General features: G+C 46.0%; 1 protein-coding gene across 1 annotated transcript; it reads right to left on the bottom strand.

Annotated features, from left to right (window-relative positions):
* Positions 1 to 321: 321 nt before the first annotated feature.
* LOC121020751 (baculoviral IAP repeat-containing protein 3-like) lies at positions 322 to 16,382 on the bottom strand. The gene is made up of 9 exons (XM_040460756.1): positions 16,266 to 16,382; positions 12,185 to 15,259; positions 11,976 to 12,075; positions 10,520 to 10,598; positions 7,689 to 7,737; positions 5,423 to 5,665; positions 1,623 to 1,877; positions 1,161 to 1,202; positions 322 to 586 (listed from the first exon to the last, which is right to left on the bottom strand). Exons 2-9 carry the CDS (start codon positions 13,095 to 13,097, stop codon positions 393 to 395), a joined length of 1,875 nt encoding a protein of 624 aa, XP_040316690.1. The 5' UTR covers positions 13,098 to 15,259; positions 16,266 to 16,382; the 3' UTR covers positions 322 to 392.
* Positions 16,383 to 16,388: the final 6 nt, after the last annotated feature.

Here is a 16,388-nt window from a genome sequence, read left to right as displayed (position 1 = left end):
GACCGTGAGACGGTGACCTGAGCCGAAGTCGGATGCCCAACCGCCTGAGCCACCCAGGTGCCCCCAAAGTGCTCCCGATTCTTCATACAACTCCAACGTGTTTAAAATTCTGAAAGCTTATTTCAAAATTTTAAGTTTTACTTCACTTATGATTTTCAGTAAGTATTGAGCGTGGAGTGCTCTCTCTACTCCTGTTCACAGGAACGAAAGCCCACCGTTCTCCTGCTAATATATGTATGCTTCATATGTGTTAGGTGTATGTTTATATAGAACGGTTTTCAGCTGCAAATAGATAAAAAAAAAAATCCTCAGGAAACCAAATCAGTATAGAAGTAAAAAATAGAATACGTTTAATCCGTTAGTTATAAAGTTTAAACAGTTTTGGATCCTCTTCACGACAGAAAGGTCCGAACGGTGCCCTTGATTGGGCCCCTGCAAATGGGGCATTTTCTGAGGGGAGGGGCGCAGTCTTGGCACACCACCAGGTGGCCGCAGGGAATGAACACTATGGACACTTCTCGGTCCAGGCACACTTTGCAGGTTCTTTCCTCCTGCAGCCTCCTCAGCTGCTCTTCCACTGGCAAACCTAACAAGAGAAAAGGATTTTCTTAATGTTTTTTAATTTTATTTTTTGTGAGAGCAAGAGCATAGGCACGCGCGGGGAGGGGCAGTGGGGGGGGGGGGGAGAGGGAGGGAGGGAGGGAGAAAGAGAGAGAATGCCAAGCAGGCAGGGCCCTGTTGGGGGGGCTCGATCCCACAAACTGCAAGCCCATGACCTGAACTGAAATCAAGAGTCCGATGCTTAACCACCTGAGCCCCCCAGGCGCCCCGAGAAAAGAATTTTTTTTTTTAAGTTTATTTATTTTTTTGGGACAGAGAGAGACAGAGCATGAACGGGGGAGGGGCAGAGAGAGAGGGAGACACAGAATCGGAAACAGGCTCCAGGCTCTGAGCCATCAGCCCAGAGCCCGACGCGGGGCTCGAACTCACGGACCGCGAGATCGTGACCTGGCTGAAGTCGGACGCTTAACTGACTGCGCCACCCAGGCGCCCCACGAGAAAAGAATTTTTAATGACAGGAAACTTGCTGCTTGTGCTCCCATGAAAAGCCAAGAAAATAAAACCAACGTTTTCTATTGGTTAAATTAATACTATTTTACCTGAAACATCTCCTGTGGGAACATACTTTAGGTCCTGTTGCACTAAGGGAGAAAAGCAAAAAGCAGTAAACAAAATGGCACTATAACAAACAACGTTAATATTTATTCACGGAATACACATTTTTAAACTAAGAGCTTAGACGCTGGCCAAATGCAATACATAACTGTCATAACATCAAGGCAATAAAAATCTTTTATCTTTTTGTGCAATTAATAGTTTATAAATTAGACTGAATTATTTTCAATGATCCCAAAGTATTAAGATGAAAGCATACTTTCTTTTTTAAAAACCTGAATTGAATTGAATTTTAGATTCCAGTGAGTTAACAATGCAATATTCGTTTTGCGTGTACGATATAGCGACTCAACACTGATTGATGTACGACACCCAGTGCTTGTCACACGAAGAGCGTATTTTCAATTGGCTTAGAAAGATCCCCCAAATAACCGTGCAGCACTCACCGAAGAAACGCTCGTATAACACGGGGTCCATTTCTAGGAGACAGTTTTTAAATACGGTGACTGCAAAACTTCCCTTCACTAACACAGCATCAATCAGCAATCTTGCTTGCAGAGATGTTTGTGCTTTCTGTGTAATAACACTGTGTTCTTGCTCAGTAATCACCCTGGCAGTTCGGAGACCATCCAGGATGGGGAGTACGGAAGTCAGATGTTGAAAGAGCGCCATTCTGTTCTTCCGGATTAATGACACATCATCTTTGTAAAAAAGAAAACAAACATGTTCCCACTGTGCTCACACACTTCCTTCCACGCCTACACGTAACTGCATGAAAAAGCAACATAATTCGTGATTGGTCAGGCAGCGCAGGTGGCTGGGGTTGGGGCCACCTGCTGCCTGGGCCCTCTTGACGATCACTGTGTTAAGCACTTTGCGTCACATATTAATTCCTTCCACCTGCACAACAGCTGTCCCAGGGAGGCGCCCTGCCCCCACTCAGCAGCCGAGGAACCGGAGGCAGCAGCGGGAGGCGAACAAACTGTAAACGACACACAGCTCGCCAAAGTCAAGCGCAGGCGGAGGCAGTCTGGAGCCGTGATCGGTGTTCCGGGACGTTCTGAACAACTGCTGAGCCTTTAACCAAGTAACCTTGAGAACCTGATAAAACTGAAATTCCAATTCAGTCTAGTCAACTTGGGGAAAGATAAAATCAGGAGATGAAAACAACAGAACGTTTATTTCTCAAATGATCATTCACCCGTAAAATTTCTTCAAAATTCCATTTTAAGATGAAATTTTAATCTTAATTTTAATTTAACGATGTTGCCATTACTCAAATCTTTTCTAGGAAGTGGGGAAAGGCATTAACAGCGTGTTAAAAATTAAATCCTACTGGCCAGGGATACCCTCCTGTCTACAGGATCACCATATTCCCCTTGAAGATCTAGGTTTTGTACCTCTTGGCAAAATACTTTGCATTTCAAAATTCTGCAATTTTATTATCTCCTGGCAATATGATTTATGAACCTAAGTTTAATCGTTATTATACAATTTTGCCATGACCCATAAGGCTCTTTCTATAAAATAACTAATGACAGAAGTGGGGCTATCTAAAAAACTTATGTGGGGGAAATGACTGTTGGATTTTAGAAATGCTAACTCTGTCAAGTAACAGGACACAAAAATGGAATCATTTAATAAAGGATAAAAAAGAGTGCTTAGTCAAAAAGTCAAGGCCAGAGATACCCTATTTGAAGAGAGCTGGAGCTCTGGGAAAAAACTGAGAAATGGCCAGGACCGAGATTAGTGTGTGGCACAAAGAGAAGGCTCCACAAGTATGCGTGGAACAGAGGCACAGGCAAGCCTTCGTATGTAAAGAGCAGAAGGAACAAAGAAGTAATGGCCAGAGGGCTATGACTTTGCACCTAATGCACTGGGGTAAATCCTCTGGTAGAGAAGTAGTGATATAATTTGCACCTGGTGTTGAAGTATGTTAGTTTTTCCATCTAACATTTATGTTTCTAATTACATTTTACTTAGACAAATGTAACAAGTTCTCTGAAATTCTCAAGGCTTCTAAAATTGGATTGCTAGTGGTTGAGGAGAAAAGGACTCATCTGAAACTCACAGACTGCATTCTGGCACGTAAGAGGGAAAGACGTGAATAGACCTTTGAAGCATCTTATTCTTTGGTTCTGGAAAAATTATCCTAAGTTTACTTACACACCTGTCAAGAAATTACTTACCTACTGCTCTTGGAAAACTATAAAATCATCAGTAACCTGAACGGAGATATTTTCGTTCACTCATTCAAACAGTATTTCTGGGGCACAAACTATGTGCACAGTGTGCTTACCAGTGTGGACATTAGGGTGTGTGGAGACACTAAGACATCTTTCTGACGATGTCAATTACTGTATATTGTTGACTGGGGTCATCTGTGCAGACTGTGGATTTTCTTGGAAAGAAACATAAGTGCTTTATAGCTGGATGCCCTCAGACTTTGAGAAGTGCTCGCTGGTGACTAGCAGCTGAGTCGGAGCAGACCAGCACCAGGTCAAGCAGCCGTATCTCCACTTCACGGTGAAACAGGAACCCTGACGAGGCCAGGCAAAGATGAGCTTGGGCTCTGTCACTGCCGTCCCAGGGGTCTGCAGACTGAATAATGCCTGCTTTGGTAAAGCTAGGATGCCGTCCTGCTAGGATTGGGTACGTCTGTCTAGGTTGGCCCCGAAGACAAAGCCACCGGAGCAGTAGGCTTGTCCAAGCACAGAGCGGACGATCTTACAGTCAATCATCCTGGGAGGAAACAGATCCCAGATGGCACTACACAAGACAAGGGGTGAACTTTTCTCATTCTGGGCTTTGGGGATACCAGGGGACCTGGGCTTTCGCAAGGGACGTCTCTAGTCATGTGTGTAAAACGGCCACAACTTTGGAGAGATGAACCGGAACAGAAGCTAAGCAGATAGACGCGGGAAGAAGGCCTCAGAGGCACCGAGCGGCCCAAACACTTACAGCCGTCGATGGCCATCTGTGACACAATGCTCTTCTGTTATCCCTACATCTCCAGGAAGAGCTTGTTAAAAGTTGCAGTCTGTTTTCAACCGTGTTGAAAACACTTACGGATCTGGTCCATGCTTAGCAAAGGGTGGCAACGGAGAGATTTCTCTTGGTCTAGGCCAGAGGGATGGCAGGGTCCAGAGTCGCCAGATGGGAATGCACATGCTTGGGGGAGGAGAGTTTTGCAAAGGAAGGCTGAGCAGAGATGATACAGTGGCAGACAAGGCTGGCAAGATAACCTGTCCCGGGAGAATGGGAACAGCATCCTAGACCTCCCCTAAACAAAAGACACCCCAAAGGGGAACTAGGTTCCTGTGTGGGCAGGTAGGAAACTTAATCATAACCCATACATTAATGTATGTTATTAATGTTATCATAATGTCATTAGGCTGAGACACACTGTGATGGTAATTTTAAAATACATAATTGCCCCTGATTCTGCCCTAATTTATAGCAAAGGAGAATGAACCTAGGATCAAAAACAAGCCATGTATGATTACATATACAGTTAATGACCCAGAGTAAAAATATAAGTTAAGAAAATCCTTAACACTCAGGGCGCCTGAGAGGCTCCGTCAGTTAAGTGTCCGACTCTGGATTTCAGCTCAGGTCATGATCTCAAAGATGATGGTCAAAGATGAGCTTGGGCTCTGTTGCTGCCAGCCTGGGGGTGTGCAGGCCTGAATAATTCATGCTGAGCACTGAGGTAGAACCTGCTTCAGATTCTTTGTCTCTCCCTCTCTCTGCCCCTCCCCTGCTTGCATGCACACACACTCTCTCTCAAAATAAATAAACATTCAAAAAGAAAAGAAAATGCTTTCATTCAATACATACATTTTCAATTTACTAATGAGCAATTCAAAAATATTAAAAAACAATTTTTTTAATGTGTATTTATCTTTGAGAGAAAGAGAGAGAGAGCGAGCGAGCATGAGCAGGGGAGAGGCCGAGACAAAGGAAGACACAGAATCCCAAGCAGGCTCCAGGCTCCGAGCTGTCAGCACAGAGCCCGACGCGGGGCCCGAACTCATGAACCACAAGATCATGACCGGAGTCGAAGTCGGATGCTCAGCTGACTGAGCCATCCAGGCACCTCTCAAATATATTTTAATGTAAAAATTTCCAGAATTCAACTTCAGAACATTGAACATAAAATCTGATTGGACTATGAGCATACTTTCAGTAACTCAGAGACATCAACTCCATACAGAAAGAGACACTGATTCCTAAATGCACGTACCTGATTCTTTTTCCTCAGTGGCTCTTTCTTGCTCCTCTTCCCTCATTTCATCTTCTGCATTAAGTAAATCTGACACAATATCACTGACTGTTTTGTAATTCTCCCCGCTCGTCAGGATCTTGCTCTGAACGGTCTGCTTCACCAGGTTTCTACCGAAGCCCATCTCCAAGGCCGCTCTCACCACGGGTGTGTTCATCATGACGGCATCTTCGGAGGAATTTTCTCCAGGCCCAAAATGAACGACTACATAAAATCGAGAATTCGGCACATGTTGGGATAGTCTATATATTTTTGGAATTGAAAGTTATTAGTTTCAAAAACATAAAGTCCAGTAAAATGTAGAGCCATTATTTTGTCTTAACTTTGTTAAACTTAAAATAATGATATACGCGTTCAGTCACGAAGATAAGAATATGGAATATCGTATTCCGATACAAAATATGCATTCCCCAGCATAACTGTGAGTGGGAGAAAGAAACAGAATGTCGAGGATCACCGGCCACCAAACATTCTTTTCTCCCCGTGATGAAGGAACAAAGGAGCTTTCTAAATCCAGTATGTTTCATGTATTTTTCAAAGAGGCCACTGTCCTCACTCACTCCATCGCCGCAGGGCCTCCTACTGAACCTCTCCCGTCTACTTCCTTCCCGGCCCTATAACCAGAGTGACTGTCACACACAGATCCGACTGTGTCGTACTCCTTCTGAAACTCCATCAACAACTGCTTCGTTCTCACAGACACTCAACTGGGGCTTACAAGACGGCACCCAATCTGGGCCCCGCTCACCTCGTGAGCCTCATCTCTTGCCACTTTCTCATTCACGCTCTACACTCAAGACCAGAAGTCACAGACTGGTGGCTCTTGGGTCCAAGCCCGCCCGCAGTGCTGACCACTCTTAGCGCTGGCCGGCTTCCTTCATGTAACTGCTCGCGATCCTACTTTTTTCTGGCCATACAGAATTTTGCTCATTTCTTCAAATGTGCCTGCTCTTTTGTGTGGCTTAAGACTTTCATGTGTTCTCTCTGCCTACAATATTCTTGTGCTCCCTTGGTCATCTGGTTAACTCCTACCCTTGCCTTCAGTTCTGTACTAAGACAAGTACTTCCTCTGGAAAGCCTTTTCTGATCTTGCCAGTTTGGGTGACCCGCCCCTCGTGCACCCCCCAGAGCCCAGCACACTTCACTTTTCCCATCATATCCCTCCCCATGTCCTTGTCTGTATCTCTTGCACTATTAGCTCACGAGAATAGGACGTATGTTTACCCTGTTCTCTATTTTTTCCTCAGAATAGCAGAATCACAATAAATATTTACTGAAGTGAATTAAACACTAGATGACGGAGTAGAACAGCTTGTTCAAATAGTGACTCTATCATCTTTTAGGTTTAACCTGTCTGAGCCTCAGGTCCCTACAGAAGAATGGGAATAATAATTTCTACCCTCTTCATGTTACAGGAAGAATATGTGAGCAAGCTAATGTCGTGGTGCCCACGCTCCCACAAGGGCTGAGAACAAGGGTGAGGCTGGATGTAAGCAGTGTGTTAAAACTACAGATAGTCAAGTCCCACCCTTAGATACCATGACTCAATACAGTAGGTTTAATGTGGAGACCAGAAATCTGCAATATTTTTTTAAAAAATTTTTAATGTTTCTTTACTTTGAGAGAAAGAGACAGAGCACAAGCAGGGGAGAGGCAGAGAGCTAGAGACAGAGACCCAGAATCTGAAGCAGGCTCCAGGCTCTGAGCTATCAGCACAGACCCCGACGCGGGGCTTGAACTCACCAGCCGAGAGATCATGACCTGAGGCAAAGTCACATGCTCAACGGACCGAGCCACCCAGGTGCTCCATAATCTGCAGTATTTTTTAATGTTCTTCAGGCAAATATGATACACACTGAAGTTTGACAAATACCGACTTAATGAATTTGAGAATGCAATGCACGGTCCAGATCATACAATGTACATTATTACTATTATCACATTTCAATCACCATAGTACCAAAAGGTTCTATTTAAATTCAGTAATTAGGGGCACCTGGGTGGCTCAGTCAGCGAAGCGGCTGACTTTGGCTCAGGTCACAATCTCATGGTTTGTGGGTTTGAGCCCCACGTTGGGCTCTGTGCTGACAGCTCAGAACCTGGAGCCTGCTTCGGATTCTGAGTTTCCCTTTCTCTCTGTCCCTCCCCTGCTCACACTCTGTCTCTCAAAAATAAATAAACATTAAAAAAATAATTTAAGTGCAGTAATTATCATCATTAGACATACTTGGTGACTCAGCATTTTCATCTTCTGTGTTGTCTGAAGTAGATAACAACTGCAGGAAAAAAAAGTATATAAATTAGGATAGATAGAAGTCTTACCCTGTCCATTATAATATAAATGAGTCAAGAGATCTATTTTATTCAATTTATTGGAAACTGACTAGCTTATAGGCAAATGATTTTTTACCTCAAAAGCAATACTGCATCTACATTCAAAAGTAATTCTCTGTGCCATAAACTATTCTTGATGAAGCCGATACTCATTCATGAAGGCAAGAAAAGGGCTACACCTTCTCAGTGATATGAGACAATCATTGTTTGCCTTTCATCCCAAACACCTGACATTTCCTGGGTCATCCTTTGGGATAAGTTGGACCCTAGATCAGTTCTACTGACTGTGGCTACAAAGTAACCCTCAAACTATTATATAAATTCTTATCTGCTTTTCTAGGAAGATTATTTTCCTCCAGCACTTTGAATATTTCTTGCCATTCCCTCTAGCCTGCCAAGTTTTTGCTGAAAAATCCCCTGCTAGCCTTATGGGGTTTCCCTTTATATGCAAATATCTTTTTTTTTTATTGCTTTTAAGATTCTCTTTATCACCACTTTTTAATTACTATGTGTCTTGGTGTAGACCTCCTTGGGTTGATTTTATTGGTGGCTCCCTGTGCCTCCTACATCTGGATTTCTGTTTTTCCTCCCCAGAGCAGGGATGTTGTCAGCTGTAATTGCCTCACATAAATCTTCTGCCCCCTTTCCTCTCTCTTCTTCTTCGGGGATCCATATAATACAAATATTGTCATGCTTGATGGAGTCTATTCTCATTTTGCATAACTTTTTTCTCTTTCCTGCTCAGCTTGATAACTTTCCATTCCTCTGCCTTCTAGGTCACTACTTCATTCCTCTGCTTCTGTCCTGCTGTTCATTCCATCACCCATGTTTTTTTTTTATTTCATTTAGTGAGCCTTTATCTCTGCTATGTTATTCCTTATCTCCATGTAAGGATCTCACTCATACTTTCCACTACTTTCTCAAGTCCAGTGAGTATCTTTATGATAATTGCTTTAAATTCTCCATCAGACTTATTACTTATCTCTGTTTTGCTTGGGTCTCATACTGTGAATTTTTCCTGCTCTTCCACTTAGAACATATTCCTCTGTCTCCTCATCTTGTCTGTGTGTCTGTTTCTGTGTGTTAGGAAAGTCAGCTCCATCTCCTGCTCTTGAAAGTAGTGTCCTTATGAAGGAGAGAACTTTCCATGTCCTGCCGTGCTGTTCCCTGTTCCCCAGAACCTGGCCCTTCAGGGGCATGCCCTGTATGTGATGTGCGCCCTCCTGTGGTGGCTGAGCCCCCTCTGCCTTAAGTCCAGTCGTCCGCACAGGGTGTCTTTGCCTATTGTGGGCAGGGTTTTGTCCCTGGGCTGTTTGTGGGCCAGTCTGGGGCCACCTTGGGTTTGAGTTGAGTCAGAGCAGGGGTTCGCCAGAGACGCAGTAGCACCGGCCTTGTGCTTGTTGCTCCCTGAGAAGTTCGTTGGTGAGCAGGGCCTGCCGTCAGACCAGATGTCTACCCCCCCACCCCCACCCACTACCGCAGCCAGTTAGGACCGGTATGTGTGGCTGTCTTCCCCTCCCCCTGGGGCAGGACTCATTTTGGAGTGGCACTGGCCCTCGTCGGGGCTGCTTGCGCCCCGCCAGGCTTGCAGCCCCGGTTTGGATGAGCTGGATCCACAAAGCGCAAAACGTGGTGTTAGCAAGGTTCATGCCAATCTTCTGGTTGCAGGGGACCCACAGCACGGGGACTGGGGTGGGCCCAGCAGAGGGGGTGGTGTGATTTACGTCAGGTAGCAAGTGTAGGCGCTGCCCTGGTTCCCACAGGTGGCCACGTGCTTATGCTGAGGGACAGAGTAAGGAAATGGTGCCTGCCAGCTCCTTGGTTCCTAGAGAAGTCCCTCAGTGAAGTCTGAAAGGAGTAAACACTTCTGCCTCCCACAGGCCCCAAACTGCTGCTTAGTACTCTCTGTCTCCGCGGGCTGTTTGTTGTGCTGTCTAACGGTGGGGACTCAGTTTCCTCTTACCCATTGGCCGTTCCAGAGCTGGGCGTGCCAATTTTTAAAATTCCAGGTTTTTAGTCCTGATGGCTGTAAGAATTCACAAAATTCAGCCCTTCTGGTTTTCACGGCCAGATGTCACGGGGATTCTCTTGCCCACGTGGGATCCCTGCTGTGAGGGTCTGTTTCTCTCCCCCCTCCCTGCACCTGTGGCTCCCTCTCTCCCGCAGATGGCCTGCAGTCCACTGAGCTGCCCACTGCGTCCCTGCCCTTCCTGCCATCTTCCATGTGGCCTTTTCTCTATATTTAGTTGTAGAGTCTGTGTGGCCAGTCTTCAGGCCACCTTCTGGGTTATTTACCGATGTGGCTGTTCTCTAGCTGTATCCGGCGTGGACGAGGTGAGCTGAGGGTCCTCCTGCTCTGCCCTCTTCCCAGCAATCTCATTCCAGGAAGAGGAGAAGGACCAGTACAATTCTCATTCTCACATCTTTTCAAGAAAAAACTGTATAGTAAAACTATTACATGCCAATTTTTTCCCTCAAATAATTTAACTTACTGAAACCTTGTTACAGAAATACTCAGAGCCATACCTTAAATATTACTTTTCGGTAGGTCTCTAATTTGGCGTCTGTATGCAAAGACTAGCTCTAAGATCATGTTGGGTATTATAAAAACATGAAACGTATTTTTAAAGCAACTCTTTGTCTGTTCGCTAAGTACTCCTCTCTGTGATTAGCAGAAGATAATTTATCTGTTGTTGACCAATGATTTGTAAAAGCCACCCATACCTGTTCAAGGAGACAGGGGTGACTGGCTTGAATCTGACTGATGAACTCGTGTCCTTTGATTCGTATCAAATACTCACACCTGAAACACGAACAAAGTTAAGTCTGGGGGGTTGTTTTAACCCCATTATTTGTAGGCAGCTAAGTATTTCCAGTGAACATAAACGTACATATCAGCACTTAACATTCACTTCACACACGGGAAGAGGCAAGATGCCATAAGTGAGAGACTGCACACAGTGCCTCACCAACGCTGGAGCTCCAAGGGTCACGGGGCTCTCAGTCTCCACTGGGAGCTCCCGGCTGTGCTCTTCAAAATTTCGCAGATTGCCAAATACACTCTGAACACTGAGAACAGAGTCAAGAGACAGGGAGAAAGTTCTCTAATAAATAATGCTGCTCTCTCATAAACCCTGCACGTTTAAAAGTTAAAAATACACGAAGCAGGACAAGAGAGGAATAATGAGGAAGGTGAACACATTTTCTAACAAGACAGATGGTCCCAAGTCAGCAGTTCCTAGATCACACACACCCACTGTCACCCAAGTGTAAAAGGAACCCAGATTCACCCTTGCCTTTATACATTCTCAAAGTTTCCGCAATGGAAAGCTAGGAGCACTTCTTAGAAACACTAGAAGTTTTGACCATGAACAATACCATCGGAAGCCTCTTGACTTCAATTTCAAAACAAGAGCACAAATAAGCATGGAATAATCAAAAGTTAAGTGCAGGAACTGACAAGGAAATGTTCTGTAGTGACTAAAGGAGGAGAGATGTGTCTATATTGACCCGGATCACCCTATTTAATACTCCAACCTGCTTGGTGCTTCTGATTTTTCTCACCGTCCTGTTTTCTCTCGTTGTCTGTAGCACTTGCTATCTTCCGACATGCTACATAATTTATTAAGTTTTTATGAACTGTCTGCTTCTCTGGCTATTAAGTTAATGTGTGAGACCAAGGATCTTGGGTTTGTTCAACTGAGTATTTTAACCCCCTGGAACACTGCCTGGCAACAGATGATCAATTAACATGAAATGCTGAATAAATGGAAACATGTCCAAGACATGAGGCTAACTGAAAAAAGGTTTCAAAGCGGTATACAGAATATCTAATTCACTTAATACTGTATACGTTCATCTACCGATGTACGTATGTTTCAAGAGGTGTCTGGAGGGATATTCACTAAAATGCTCACTGTGGTCCTCTTTAGATAATGAGGTTTCTGGACTTTTACATTTTCTTCTCTGTACTTCTCTACGAGGTGTGTACACAGGAAACCATAAACCTGTATCTTCCGTCAAAACGGTTAAGTTATTTTTCTAAGCAATTCATCCTAAATTTATTCACGGGTGCATTTTTGAAAGAAAGACTAAAGCAACAGCCGACTGTCAGGTAAACACAAGTAACCCGTCCCATAACGATGACAAACGTTCGCACGGAGGGTTTCAAAACAATCACCTTGGAAACCACTTGGCGTGCTCCACCCACGGGTCATCTCCTGATTCCCAGCAGCGCAGTCCACCGTCGCAGCAAAAGCATTTGACGTCATCACTGTGCCCTGAAACGAATTTTGGACCAAGACTCGTGAATACACACAAGGTGCCCACTACGACGAGCTAAGGCACAACACGCGGGCCGTTCTCCCGCGACCGCACGAGGCCCCTCACCCATGTAGTAGAAGCCAGCCAGGGCCAGCTGCTCGGGGAGAACAGGCACGCTGGGGGGCCAGCTGCAGAAGCTTCGGGAGCGGGCCGCGTGCGTCTGCATGCTCCGGTTGGACACGGCGCACCGCAAGGTGTCCTGAAGCCGGCTTTCTGCGAACGGGCAGGAGGGGAAGTGTCTCAGGTGCTCTGACAGGGCGTCGTCGTCCGGCTCCCAGTTACTCAGTCTCCCGCCGCAGGCGAAGCAGGCCACCTTGTCCCCAGGGCCCAGGTAGTAAAATCCAGCTCTGGCCAGCTGCTCCGGCAGCGGGAAGGTCAAGGGCCAGCCCTGGAACGAGTGCAATCTGGCTTCCTCGGCCTCCATCGCACGGTGGTGGGGACTCATCCTCCGGGGACAGAGACCTTGGTTTGCTCTGAAGGTCACAGGGTTCCGCGGGAAGGTGGCGCAGGAGCGGCTAGGACAGCCCCCGTTTTCCACGCTGGGAGGCGGCAAGAGCCTGGAGCTCGTCCCTGAGGAAGGACAGGTGGGCTGAGAGGGGGCGCCCGAAGCGCTCACCGGATTTAGACTCTGGATGAAGCTGCAGCTGGGGTACAGCCTCCGATGCTTCTCCAGGGGACTGTCCCCCTGCTTCCAGTTGTCCAGCGTCAGGCCGCAGCAGAAGCACCGGACCCTGTCCTTCCGGCCCGTGTAGTAGAACCCGGCCCGGGCCAGGCTCCGCTCCGAGACAGGGGCGCCGGCGGGGAAGGCCGAGAACGTGGACATTCGGTACAGCTCACACGAGTGGTCGTATTTGAGCCCCGCCACGGTGCCGCCTTTCAGCAGCTTTGATGACAATGTGCTGTTTGCTCCGATGTTCATGACGAGACGGACGGGGTGGCAAAGGGACCAGCCTTTCTCTGGGGAGGTAGCTTTGTGCATGGCTCAAAGTAACGGTGGTTACCTTTATCACTAGGCGGACACCCACAACAGGAAGTCTCTTGTCCGTCTTTCCCTCCGTGTATTCAGGGCTTCCGCATGGTGAGATTCTAAGCTCGACGCTGACACGCGGTAGGGGGAGAGTGTGTGCAACTGCACTTTTCCATAATCTTTACACACACAGCGCGAGCACGATGGCACACGGCACCTCGTCGTGGAAATCAAAACCCTGCGCACAAGCGGGGAGCGCTTCAGGTCACCAAGATGCCACTCGGCGTCGGGCACCCCTGCAGGCAGGACAGCGCCTCGGCGGGGGAGGGGGGGTGGCTTCACGGTGCCCGGCTGGCCTGGAGACCAGGCGTGGGGCTCACACTGCCAGCCTGTTTTCGGGGAGGAAACCTATGCCCTGTACGTGCTCCACAGAAAAAAATCCAAACTACGTTTATTTTGCTTTTTTTTAATTATGAAATTTAGTAGCCAGAAGAAAAGTGTAAGACCTGCCTGAACAGAAGAACCAAGTACATTGGGGTCATTTCACCGACTGTAGGATGTATCTTTTTAACACCTCTGTTACCAAGAGGTATCTTTCAGCTAACAAATACCGTATTTTAATGAGCAGGGCTTTTATCTCTTGGAACTATATAAAATAATGGTGTGTTTTCCAATTAGTGACATCTTAGATGCGATGGAATACAATCGATCCCAAATCGTGCTCAAATTAAGTAATTTTTCTTCCTAGAATATTTGTAATAGGAACAACAAAACGATCTAGAATTTTCCTACAAATGAAGAGCTGAAGTGGGAACAGAATTGGCTGATGCATCTTAAGTCCTGTTTCAAAATTACCTGAACGACAATTACTTCCCATAGTCAGCGGCTTGGTTACTTAGTCCTAGTGATTCCAGTAGAACTTAGAAAAACTGAATACTGTATTTCAAATAAATCCTCAGAGAAGAATGTGTTTGTTCAACTGGTCTTTTTAGGCTCAGCTTCACGCCGTTGAAAGACACTACCAAATCTATTCTGACAATGGATTTGTTTCTTAAAACAGTCAAAAGTCAGAGGGCTGAGTCTGTATACTAAGATGAATAATCGAAGTGTACAAATGTGGCTTTGGTCAGAAATCCCAAAGACAGCATACCTTGAGCCAGAATTCATCACAACAAGAAAATGATGAATTTACGTTGTCACAATCCCCTCCTTTTGCCAAACAGAGACCTTGTGAAAGTTCAGAGTTTCTCAATTACGACCAGCTATCAGTAAAAAGTTTCTGTGTCAGTAACATGAACAATAATCTGCAAACGGGTCTTCGTGGCTTCTCTAGCCGTGATTTCTGCGCAGTTTCCTGGGTCCCACAGGTGTTGGGGTTTCCGCTGCGACTTTGGCTCTTTACTTCCAGGTGATATGAGAAACGTAGCTCTGTTCCAGGGATCAGTTATTGTGTCTAACATCAGCAGTGGACAAAAATTTTACACATTACTGCAGAAACCCTTCCGGGGCTAGTCACTGTGTCTGCGTAAGTCTGTGTTGTTTTCCCAAAATGGACCATCCAGCCATCATTCTCACCGTCATCCTTCTCAGAGATAACAGCCCATTCAAACAAGCCGAACTTGAGACTTTTAACACATGCACATTCAGATAAGTGCTTAGATCATTCCTTTACCAATCATCCATGCTAGTGTGCCATACTCGACACTAGGGGCACCGCAAAGTCCTGTTCTGGACATTTCTTTGTCACCATGGAAGTCTCTTGACCTGTCAGAGGCCTCACCTGTGTGCTTCTCTCACTTAGTAGAGGGGTGAATATTGTTCTAGATAACTGTCGCTCATTTTCAGGTCTGTACCAAACACAAGTTCCTTCTCTCTGTTCTGTTCTGGCTACAATCACTTCCCTTTATATCCACCAGTCAAATTCAAAGACGAGATCATCATGACTTTATAGTTACACCTCATGCCAATAGACTGTATTGTTTAAAATTAACATCCTCTGGGATAATAAAAACTCCAGTTCACACTTAATTTGTTTCTTCATGCACAAAACTACCTCCCGGAGATCAGACTAAGTCCCTTTTAAGGGTGTTAGGCCTCCATTTTGAGATGTTTTGATGTATGGGGAAAAAATGGAAAAAATCTAGAGGTAGAACACTTTGCCTCTTTTGTAAAACCTGTTTAAAACGAGAAAAAGACAGTTTTAAAAGTCAAATACCTCACAGATACAACACAACGATCTCCCTGTAAACATGTTCTTCAAGCCAGAGCACTAGTGTCGGCTGACTGGCGACCTTGCCCAACACACGGTGCTGTGTGATGCACTGCAGAGGCCACGAAATCCCAAGTGAAAACCAGAGGGCTCCAGCGGGTGGCCAGCAAGGGCATTATTGTGTTCAGCTTTCACAGAATTGGGTCTCGGTATTTTACTCATTTTTTTAACTTTGGATTTTGAAGTGAATTCATACATACAGAAAAGTTACAGAAATGGGAGGGTTCCCACATACCCCATGCTCAACTTCTCCAAAGCTACTATCTTACGTGATCGTGGGACAACTGTAGAGGCCGGGAAATTAACACGGATACAGTGCTGTTACTTAATGTACTTGCCCTGCTTCATTACTAACACTGTTAAAAGTGAGAGATTTCCCATGACCCTAGATGCCAGGTCCTTGTGAAAACCAGACTGCCAACAGTGGGTGACAAGCGGCCGGCGGGCACACAGTGGCTTCATCTCTCACACAGGGCACACGCCCCGGCCCTCTGATACGGATACATTTGTCCCTGAACTGGAACTGTGGTTTTTCTCACAGGACGGTCAGCAAGGGAGTGAGACTGCTCTAATACCCGTGTCTGTCAAAAGTACCCAAAGTGCAAGGTGGACAAAGAGAGACAAGTCTGGAGACAAATGACAGTCCTGTATTTGTGGAGAAGAAGAATATTCCTACGTGTTAAATGCATAAACAGAGTGGGGTTTTGTTTAAAAGAGACACCCCCAGATCTGTTCGCTCTGTCACCTGCCTGGCCTCGATACATCTGAGACTGTGAACTGCTTACACGGGCCTTACGCTGACGAAGCCTGGGGGCGGACACAGGCACATGCATGCCTGCGGAAATACAGGCAACAGTTGTATGATAAAGTACAAAAAAATGCCCACCCCAGATGGATTCAAACCCTCTTACCCTCTTCCAGCACGCAGACCCCAAATATGATGGGGACCCCTGAGGCCTCCCTGCAAGCTTGAGGACCTCCATAGCCCTCCTCCCAGACTGGGGATCCCAATGGCCTCCTCCCAGGCTGGGGAC

Source organism: Herpailurus yagouaroundi, unplaced genomic scaffold (assembly GCF_014898765.1).
Source record: "Herpailurus yagouaroundi ecotype Mexico unplaced genomic scaffold, PumYag 251, whole genome shotgun sequence".
NCBI lineage: Eukaryota > Metazoa > Chordata > Mammalia > Carnivora > Felidae > Herpailurus > Herpailurus yagouaroundi.
The sequence above is the reverse complement of the archived record's forward strand: the minus strand, read 5'-3'. Positions and strand labels throughout refer to the sequence as shown.

Bases quoted from the DNA above. Each gene is read 5' to 3' on its own strand.
- LOC121020751 (XM_040460756.1), bottom strand. From the start codon at position 13,097: ATGCACAAAGCTACCTCCCCAGAGAAAGGCTGGTCCCTTTGCCACCCC. The intron at 10,599-11,975 runs GTGATTGTTTTG...TTCGTGTTTCAG, and splicing joins CACGCCAAGTGGTTTCCAAG to GTGTGAGTATTTGATACGAA. The intron at 587-1,160 runs GTAAAATAGTAT...TTCTCTTGTTAG, and splicing joins TCCCACAGGAGATGTTTCAG to GTTTGCCAGTGGAAGAGCAG.